General features: G+C 39.6%; 1 protein-coding gene across 1 annotated transcript in view; it reads right to left on the bottom strand.

Moving 5' to 3' along the window:
- Positions 1 to 9,924: 9,924 nt before the first annotated feature.
- PDSS2 (prenyl (decaprenyl) diphosphate synthase, subunit 2) overlaps positions 9,925 to 11,299 on the bottom strand; it is a 91,768-nt gene continuing 90,393 nt past the window's right edge. Inside the window, exon 3 of the mRNA XM_006777208.2 lies at positions 9,925 to 10,950. Within this exon, the coding sequence (XP_006777271.1) occupies positions 10,812 to 10,950 (139 nt within the window). The 3' untranslated portion in view covers positions 9,925 to 10,811. The remainder of the gene's footprint in view (positions 10,951 to 11,299) is intronic.

The raw sequence follows: 11,299 nt of genomic DNA, 5'->3' as shown, positions 1-11,299 counted from the left end.
TATTATCAGAAATTAGCCAACCAAATAAAATTTGTAATTCATGTTCTTTTTACACATGAACATAAAGTTCTGCTTAGTGATCAACTAATATACCCATGAAACTAATAAAGCATTACCAAGCCAGGTAACTTACTGTAGTAAAAATATTTTCAGAAACATTATTTTGAATAACCAGACACAAACTTGATGATGTCAACACATGATTATCCTGCAGGTTAGCTAGGTCCTGGTTATGATGAGGGAGAGGGATAACTAACTAGTAGCGTCTGGTTTCTGCAAACAGTTTAAGCTGGCCTGTTTTCTGCCAGAGAAGCAAAGGGAAAGCCCAGCTGGCATTGTTATCTAGGTCTCTAAAATTACTTTTTGGTTTGGGTATCACAAAAGGGGTTAAAAATACTTGAGACTACCCAAAAGCCTAACAAGACATCTGGGTGCTGCGGCTGTCACTGTCAGGGCAGCCCTTGGAGGGAATGCCCGTATCAATTCGGTTTATCAGATGGACAGCTGATCAACATTAAACAGACTTGCTCTGGGCAGACTGAGCTGAGCTTCCTGACATGAATTCCAATGAGAGCCCTCTGCACTCCACCACCGAGCTCTGCCATTCTTTACTGTTGCTGCTCCCTGGACATATGGGAATCCCTAGCAATGAGCACATAAAGCTGCCTCTAACTCAAGTGACGGCTCATTTCCCCCGCTGAAGGCAGACATTAATATCCCGAGGAGATCAGACCCTCCTCTCTGACCCCCATCTACCGAAGCAAAACGACTGTCCTATTTCTTTATTTAATAAGCTTTTAATGAAGAAAACCAAAACCCCCTCTCTGACTGCAACACAGTTCCACATGAAAAGGTTATACAAATACATCCGATTTCGTGTCAAAGTTTCCCAAAATATCTGTCCCCGTCCCCATTGTAGAGTAGTCTGTCACTCGCCCTCCCATAGTGCTCATTCTTTCTGCTGCAGTACAGGAGTTCAGCTCTCCCCTCTGGTAATTAGGAGCCATCTCCACGTAATGGCAGGTGGAGAATGAAAGAAATGGTTACAAAGAGCGTGCTGGTGTTTCCATTTTCATTACGTACCTTTTTCTTCGAAGGTTCATCATTTAGCTATGAAAACTGCTTCGGCACAACCAGACTGTGAGAAATGACAGCTCAGTGACAACCCAGAGAGTCCACTAGAAAATGCTTCTGAGCTACATTAGAATATGAGAAAGCTAAAAATGTTTGGTGAATTGGAGTTGGCATACATACTTTGGTTTTAGGAGGGATAAAAGGAAGGATGCATGATGGCAAATGAAGAAGACAAGCAGATTTGTACCTGTGAATCTTGAAGGTGGCTTAAAATGAGAGCAATCTGAAACACTCCTGAAGCTGAGTGCTGGGCCTATGCCTACCGCCAGGCTCTGTAAGTTCTGAATTGCTTCATAAGATCTGAGTTTTCTCTCCTTGAGAAAGCAAGTAGGGGTTAGGTGAAAACTGAAGGCTGTATGTTAAATAGGGCACAGGGAGCACTGCAGGAGAGAAATGTAATTCTGCAAAGACCTCTCCAACTAATCCCAGGAGGCATCAATGCACTGAAACGAGAACCTCGGCAGGCTTCATGTAGACCGTGTTTAAGGCTGGAAGGGAAGGGAAGCATAACAGGGAAAAGATGTCTCCTAAGGAAAAAAGTGCCAGGGCATAAGCTATACAGTGATATGTTTTATATGAGACTAGAGGCCCCTCAGCCTGGCCTGCACCCTCTTGCAGTCCAGGAGCCCTCAGGGGATGTCCGACTGGCAGGGAGTGGGCCTAAGCTGCAGTCTGGCCTCCCTCTGCGGAAGGCGACTGGACAGGCCAATCAGGGGGAGGCACTGGCTGGCCCCGCCCCCTGCTGCCACCACTGGTGGCCTCCCTCTGCAGGAGGCGACCAGGCGGGCTGATCAGGGGACAGCGTTGGCCAGCCAGTGGCCATCCCTGTCCCCTCCTGCCTTCCCCCCCTGCCATCGCCCTTCCCACCCCCCATCACCTTCCGCTCCCTCTGCCTGCTGATACGTGCCTTGGCTGGCCTGGTGTCACCTGTCCGCCACCCCGCCCCCCGCCAACCGGTTGTTCCGCTGCTTAGTCGATTTGCCTATTACGCTTTTATTATAGAGGATTGCTTATACTGCTATCTAGTAAACCTACGTAACTAGAAACATGAGAACAAATCCTAAATGTTCCTCCAAGTATTTCCCCAGGTCTTTTTATGTGTAAAAGTAGAGTGGTTCCCCACCATGTTTAAATCATCTATACTAATAATCTATACTAATAAAAGGATAATATGCTAATTAAAATGGATGTCTTCCGGACGTCATTCCGGACGTCCTTCCTGACAAAGCCTGGAGCATGGCCGGCCTGCAAACCGCCCGTGGCTCCTTGCCCAGGCTGGCCCCGCCCCCAGTGGGGACCCCCACCCTGATTGGGAGCGGAGCCTGTCTGCAAACCTACGGCCCCTCACCCCAGCCAGTCCCCTTCAGGGCAGGCCAGCCGGCCCCAACCCATGCACGAGGCCCCTATCCTATATAATAAAAGAGTAATATGCAATTTGACCCTAATGGCAGAACGACTGCTGGACCAGTTACTATGATGCGCAATGACCACCTCTTTGTCCCTTTCCCCAGCTGGCAGGCTCAGATTGCCTGATGGCCACCTGCAGTGGGGGCGGGGCTGGATAGGGACCATACCCATGCACGAATTTTGTGTGCCGGTTCTCTAGTAGACTATAAAAGCCATGAGTAGGTACTCAATGTACAGGTTAATGTACAATTCAGGTGCTACATCCAGATATTACAATTTTTAAAAAATATAATATCTCATTTAATCTTTATTACATTTAGTTATTAACCCTGTTTTATAAGTGATGCAATGGATTTCCACAGGGGATAATGTTAGGGAGCCTCTTCAGGAAATATTATCCAGGAGAAGGCAAGACAATAATCTGAACATTAAATGGAAGGAAGATCTAAAATCAAGCAACACTTCCAAATACCTCTGTAAACAATTAGATTCTACAAAATACATTTGTTACTATGCATGAAATTATTTCAAACTACAGGCATGGTTATAAAAATTCTTAATAGCACCTCTGAAAGCTATTTTTTAAAAAAAAGCTTTATTGAGATATAATTTACATATCATAAAATTCAGCCATTTTAAGTGTAAATCTCAATGATTTTTAATATTTATAGAGTTGTGCAACTATCAGTGCAATCTAATTTTAGAACATCTCCCTAAAAAGTAAACCTTATGTTCATTTAGAGTCCTTCCTTATTTAGGCTGTCTTGATTTTCATTTTAATCTTCAAGTATTTGGAATTTTTAATAAAATTACTATAAACAGTAACAATATAAAATGGAAAAGCTAACATACTTTTACTGAAAAAAAATTACAATCTGTGGCAAACAGTAAAATGTCCACATAATATATATGCTCTTGAAAGCCAAATATAAATGACAGATTAGGTGTCTGGAAGTAATGCTTGTTTTTTTAAAAAAACTCACTGTAAAGTATCTCAAAGGACAGATGCAGATCTATATATAACATTCAAGCAAATCACTCTGAAAGGCAAATATATAATTTATTTATTCACCAAAAAAATAAACCTTGTTACTTATAATCACACCTTATACCCCAGGCAACTGTTAAATTTCACATTTCTTTAGTATGGTTTTTGTTTACAACTACAGAAACAACAGAAATCTCAAAAGGCTGCCACAGCCTTGGGAGAAAAGGAGTAATACATATATCAGAGTAATGGAAAAGTCTGTGAGTCACAATTTAAATTCTATTAAAAGCTATCTTCATTCATTCTTTCAAGTTGCATCACTTTATTTAATTCCAATATGGACTTAATGTGTGTTCACTGGGATGAAAATCCATGACTACTGATTTCAAGTGAAATGAGTGTGCCATCCAACTTTTTTTTTCATAGAAAAGTGGCACAGGAAGATAAAAAGGTGAGATGAAAAGTCACCTTTAAGAAAGCATCACAACTCTTAAAAGGTCCACTTAGAAAAACAAGTCATGTGAGTCAGATGAGAGCATACACTTACTGTAAAAAATCAAAACAATATATAAATATACACAGCTAAGCCACTCAGATGGTGGACATTAACCACATGTAGCTATTAAGCACTTGAACTGTTGCTGGTCTGAAACCAGATGTGCTATAAAAGTTAAAGACTTAGTATAAAATTTTTTAAAATATCTCAATAATAAGTGCTTTACATTAGTGACACTGAAATGATAATACAGGGTGTCCCCCCAAAATGTATACATGCTTTAACAGCTCAATTGATATTTCTTTATTTTCAGATTTAACCCATTGGAACAGATAATTACTTAAAGTGTGTATACATTTTTGGGGGTCACCTGCATTTTAGATATATTAATTCTAATAACATATATTAACATTAATTTCACTTGCTGGTTTCCTTTTACATTTTTAGCAAATCAAAATTATATTACTATGGGGACCCACCAGGTTTACCATCTCTCCATCCTACCTTCTTCCCTAGAAGTCTTTCTTTTACATTCTAGCATATTTTCTTTCAGAATTGTATGTTTTTAACAAGTTTATACAAATATAACAAATTCAATGCAATTATAAATACAGAGCAAATACTATGCATTTTTCCATAAAAATGAGTTCATACTATATATACTGCACTGTAACTTAAGTTCATACTATAAATATTACACAATATTAATTTAGTCACTTAACGTAGTTTGAAGAATTTTCTTGTCACTACATATGGGACTACCTAATTCTTTTTAATGATGGATGTTTATCCATAGTATGATGTACCATAATGTTCTACAGACCCCATTAATGAAGATTTAGGTTACTTCCTATTTTCTATTATTATACACAATGCTGCAATGAACATATAATCTATGTGCATATGTGGGAGTATTTCTGTAGAATAAACCCCTAGAAGTGAAATTACAGGGTCGAAGAACAAGTCACTTAAAACTGTGTTAGATATTGCTAAATGGGCTACTCTACTTTCAAAACAAGAAGATAAATGATCTGGTTTGTGACCACCTATAATTTCTCCATGAGTCTGATATGATAAGAACATACGCTTCATATCAAGGATTTTTTAGTGAAAAATAAAAAAGAGAATTCTAACCTATGCCCTGAAGTCAGCCTAGTCTTAGCTAATTGATGACTGTGGTGGGCACCCTCAAGGTGATTGCCCTGATAACGATTCCCTTTTCCCTGGAAATGCTGCTTCCCTAACCCCACTGAGATCGTAAGATGGGTGGCAGCTGCTATATCTGTTCTACGTGGCCCTTGACATCCCCTACGCTGGCTGAGTGACTCAGAGCTGAGCACCTGGCCTAATCTAGGGTGCTCAGACTCCTTTTCCAGGGAATCAGAAACTCAGGGTAATCTGGGAGTTACTAAAGGCAATGCTTCAAAGCAGCATTTATGAACTTCAGTTATTCACTTAGTACGTTGGTCATTCCTGCACATACCATATGTACTCTTATGTAGTTAAGGTTTTTCTTTAGATATTATCTTTAAATCCTCTTTTTGGATTTTTTTCTAGAGACACTATATAGCAAAGAGTTAAGAGTAAGGATTCTGGAGCCAGATTGCCTAGATTCACATTCCAGCTCTGCCATTTATTAGCTGTGTGGTCTTGAACAATTTACTCAACCACTGTCAGTGCCCAGTGTTTTCATCTGTGAAATGGAGATAAACAGCACATACATCATTGTTGTGGGGGTTAAATGACTTTATATACAGTTCATAAAATATATAGCTCATGGGGTATATATAACTCCACACAGTAAGTGCTCAATAAATGTTAACTATTACTGCTTTTAAATCAATTCACCTTTCTATTTAAATAAAACTTTACATCCCAACTATCTGGTTAGGACAGGTCAGAAGTGAGTCACCCACAGAGCAGCAAGACCTGAACCTGTGGAAACGGAGTTACCCATTACACAGGCATTCTTCAGGGGGCTGCCTGGTCTTGGTGTAGAGCAGAGTCCTGTGGGCTTCCAGATACCTCCCTTGGTGATGGGCAATCCTTTTCTGCCCCTCTAGTCCCATCCTTACCCCCTATCCCTGACCAGCCCTTGAAGTTCTTGTATGAATCTGTGAAAAATCAACTGATCTAGACAAATACATTCATGGTACAGATGAGGAACCAGCAGAACCAAAATGTCTACTGAATTACTTAAGAGCCCGTGGGTTGTAGATATTAGAACTGAAATCCAGGTGCCCTAACTCCCATCCAGTGCTTTTTCTTCTATAGGCAGTAAATGTGTTATAGGAGCTAAGAACAACAATGTTTTTCATATTGATACCTTAACTTATTGAAAAGAAAACTGCTAAACGTTTCAAGTAATCTCAGTGGTTCAACCAGGTGTAATTCTAGAAAGGCGGTAAGTTTAATTTCTGACTCCCTATCTCCTTACAGCACTTGATCATCCACCTCAGGTATCTTGCTTCCCCACATCAGAATCTTTGGGGATAATCATGAGTCACTTATGCTTTAGGGGACGTTCAGTTTATCTAAACAGGGAGTTTTGTTATGAGAAAGCTCTGGTTTTAATTCCTGCTTCATTTCCTAAGATCTGTAGAAACTTAAAAGCTACCCCCACCCCCGAATTGTTTTGGTTTCCTCTCTACTGAAAATGGGGTAATTAACAGGTATTTCACAGAATGTTTGTAAGGAGGAAATAAATTTTATTGAGCAAGCAATAAAGATTTATGGAATACCAACTATTTGCTAGGGAGCAGACAGGCCTTTCCCCAATTACACTAATTGCTTAGAGGGGCAGATAGATAGCAAATGTCTTCTTTTGTTTCTTTTTTACCAAACAGATCTAGCTTTGTTTATTCATTCAAGAATTCTCTATTAAGTACCTGTTACATGGCAGGTACTACTCAGGGCACTGGGAATGCAGAGTAGACGAAAACATGGTCCCAGCAACTTGTAGTGGGGAAGAGGTTTGACATTATTCTTAGACCTTCCTAAGCTAGACACCAAATTTAGGACTCTTCTTTCAGAGCAGAAAAATAACGAGGACCTTGGATGCCCATCATGCAATTCTGCTCTCCCAGTTACAGATGTAGAAATCAAAGTTCAGACATTCTAAGTACTTTATTCAAGGCCATACAGGTAGTTATCTATATAGATAGCTAGAAGTATAATTGTAACTGGACAATCAATGGGTCTGTGCTGCCAGTCACTACTTGAGTCAATTCAGCAGAGACAGGGTTGAATTATATATGAGTGTTTATTCCAATAGTTTGGCAGTACAGGAGAGCAGCAAGTCATCCACAATAATTTGCTCTACACCCTACCATAAGCCAGCTGCTTATATTGGGTAGAAGGACAAAGATGACATGGGAAGTAGGCAAAAGGGTATGCCAACAGACAGTTTACAGGAAATGCAGGCTGGAGATATGCAAAGGCCTGTGGGTATGCAAAGGCTGGGGGTCTTCGAAGGGCTGGCAATATGCAAAGGGCTAGTGGCTATGGTTTCTGCAACAAGGTTGTTCATCTTTCCATAATAGGTGGCTCCCAGATGGGGAGGACGGGTCATATTTCCAGGTGAGCTCTCAGGTCCTCTGCGTAACTCCCAGCCAGGTTAGATTGTGCCTTCTTTAATCATGGCTAACAGAGCATGATTAATATTTCTTACAATTATAGTTGGTCCCCAATATTCTATTTCTGCCCCATCATAATCTTCATCTCCTAATCTTTTCTACGTATTATGCTGCCCAAGAAGCAGACAAAACAGTTTAGTGTAAATTTTCTAAATGGAAGCTTTTCAAAAAATGACAAAATAAAACCAGGGACTTGTATGCATGCATATAAGCATAACCAATGGACACACACAGTAGGGGGGTAAGGGCATGTGCTGGCGGGTGGAAGTGGCCTGGGAGAGGTCAATGGGGGACAAAGGAGACATATGTAATACTTTAAACAATGAAGAATTAAAACACACACACACACACACACACACACACACACACACACACACACACACAAACCAGGGAGAGAATAGTCATTCTTTTTTTTAATGCTGGAATGCGTATCTTTCAGAAATTATAATTTACTAGAGGTCCTTGAGATAAGCATATAACATGCAGATATTTTATTATACAGAACTTTTTAAAAAAGGTTATCTTTGTTATTGAAAGTATTACAGATATCCTTATTTTTCTCCCCATTGACCTCCATCCCACTCCTGCCTCCTCTCCCCAGGCCTTCACTGCACTATTGTCTGTGTCCATGGGTTATGCATATATACATATAAATTCTTTGGTTAATCTCTTCCTACCCCCTTCCCTTCTTGAGATTTGTCAGTCTCATTATACAGAACTTTTAAAAAAATTGAATTAGTATTTGACAAGCAATCTTACAAATCAATTCACATTGATTACAAGGTACTAAAATAATCAAAGATAATCATAGAGATGAATTTTGTAATTCAATTTGTGAAATCTGTCTCTTTCTTCATAACAAATATAGAGATATCTGAAAATGGCCTCTGTTCACCTCAGAAAATGTGTTAATTTATAAAAAAAATAATGCTAAGTTTGCATATTTTGGCTGCAAGCCCCAAATAGTTATAAGCATAAAGATTTTATTTATTTACAGAGACCTCCAAGACCACATTACTTTTGTATATTTTTAAGAATTGATTTTTAGAGAGAGAGGAAGGTAGAGGGATAGAGAGATAGGAATATCAATGAGAGAGGAACCTCACTGATCGGCTCTGGGGATTGAGCCTGAAACCCAGTCATGTGCCCTGACTGGGAATCGAACCAGCCATCTCCTGGTTCCTGAGTCAAATTTCAACCACTGAGCCACACCAGCCAGTTGACACATTACTTTTGGTTGCACCTTCTCCTGCTCCCAGTTGTCTTTCTCTTTTTCTGTATCTAACCAGGACTTCCATCCCTACTTCTGGATCCACAGTGCCCATTTCTCTTTCTGGTAATATGGCTTATTGAAATATGTATACATATTAAGAACATACATTTTTAACAAATAACTAATAAAATGTACTTTCAAATGATGGCCAACTGTACACATGGTTCTGTCATATCCTGTACTTTGTGAGCTCCTGCCGGGCACTAGGCTTGCTGCCGCTTTTACAAGTAAGTAAATCAGAGTCCTGCTCTCAAGGAGCTTAGAGCCCCACAAGGACAAAAAAAACAATGCACAGAAACAGACATCTGAAAACGCCCCTGTTCAGCTCAGAAAATACTTCTACTTTGCAAAGGAATAAAACTACACATTCAAGTCAGTAAACATTTCACTCATGCTTTCAGCTGAAATACCAAGAAGCATCTTAAAAAATCTGGATTTAAAAAATTAAACGACGACCTTGAAGCTCACTGAATATACTTTCAACTCACAGAAAGACACTTGTAATCCATAAGACTTTTTTTTGTAAACAGGCATTAGAGAGTGTAGCTGCCTAACTTCTTCTGACCAAACTGAACAATGTCTTTCCACATTTGATCATCTCGGCACTTTGCTACCATTACTGCCTTTCCTATGCACGAACCCAGTTAATTCTATGTTCACATTATGGCTTACTTTCATCACTCTACATTCTTAGTCATTATTCTAATCAAGTCCAATCACATAAAGCCTATAGTAATTATTTAAAAAATATTGATGGCTCTTCTCTTTACAAATGAATTTATTCATAAATAAGCTTTAAAAGTAAGAAGTCTGGTAAGAAATAAGATAAAGCTGAAATATCTGAGTATAAGTCACCAAATCCCTCTATTAAAAAATCTTTTTGAAGAAGAGATTAACCATAAATCGTATGCATAGCCCATGGACACAGACAACAGGGTGGGGAAGGCCTGGACTGGGGCAGGGGTTGGATGGAGAGGGGCAAAAAGAGGGAAAATGGGGGAGCGGGAGACATCTTAATATTGACAATAAAAACACATACAAACCTTTCTTATAGTTGATGATACCAAATGGTTTATAAGCCAGTTTGGACATCAAAGATCAGCAAAAATGTAATAAGAAAAGAGTCATTTAATAAACACTCACTAGGTTTGTATTACAAATAGTCCCATCACAACAAGGTAAACTATGTTCACTTTAATATATATTTCACAACCACAGGAAATAGCCCACTCCTAAGTTCAATTATTGGGGGCGGGAGGGGGGAGGAGACACTTTCAAAATTACACATTTTGATAATTTGTAACTCAGAACAGGTGAAAATCGAAACTGTTAACCTGGATTATATCATTATCATTATAAGCAATAAAATTATTAACAGGATATCTACTATGTATCAGATCCTAAAAATAGAAAGTATAAAAGAAGTGTTTTTGTTCTCTTGATGAGTACGTATCCAAATGTGAGTGTTTATGTATTCTTTCCTTTAAAGTAGTATAAGATGGTCTGTGCCCTGAGGGCTTATAGTTCAGTTGGGGATACAGTACAAGGATATAAAAAGATTTAATAACTAAAGCAGACATGTGTAATAGTTTCAACAATAAAGATTAAAAAAAACATTTAACAAGAAGACTATACAGCATATATTAAGTGTAAAATGAATGCCGCAATCTGTAACTGCTGTTATGATCACTGAGGATTTGGGGGAAATAATGAGAAGAGGAACAGGGTGCTGGGTTTTCCTTGGGAGGAGCACTTACACCAATGAGAGCAAGGTGCTGCTGGCCGCCACCGGCCCATGTGTGGCTGCCACAGCAGTGCTGAGGGGTGGGAATGGGAGAGGTTCTCCAGTCAGCTTGCTGCTGCTGGTCCCAACAGGAATCACGGCCCTGCCAGACAGTGAACAGTCGACAGCTGCCCTGGAATGGTTGAGAATGGCTGCAGCCAGCAGACAGAAACAGGATTATGGGCGGAGCACAGGTTTAGGACAAAGGCTTGGGTGTCTCCTCTTAGACAGGGCCTGAAAAGAAAAGAAAGGAGAACAATACAAGAAAGGAGGAGAAAAGTACACCAACATCCTTCATCTTCTGGCCAGGGTCCCAAATGACTTGGATAAATTAAGGAGAACAAAATGATTGAATTGCTACTATATGCCAAAAAGTCATTTTCTTTCTTCTTTCTTCCTTCCTTCCTTCCTTCCTTCCTTCCTTCCTTCCTTCCTTCCTTCCTTCCTTTCTTTCTTTCTTTCTTTCTTTTCTTTTTAAAAAATATATCTTTATTGATTTCAGAGAAGAAGAAGAAGAAGAAGAAGAGAGAGAGAGAGAGAGAGAGAGAGAGAGAGAGAGAGAGAGAAACATAAAGGAAGAAAA

The sequence above is a fragment of the Myotis davidii genome, unplaced genomic scaffold, assembly GCF_000327345.1.
Source record: "Myotis davidii unplaced genomic scaffold, ASM32734v1 scaffold68, whole genome shotgun sequence".
NCBI lineage: Eukaryota > Metazoa > Chordata > Mammalia > Chiroptera > Vespertilionidae > Myotis > Myotis davidii.
This window is presented reverse-complemented; position numbering and strand designations above follow the sequence as displayed.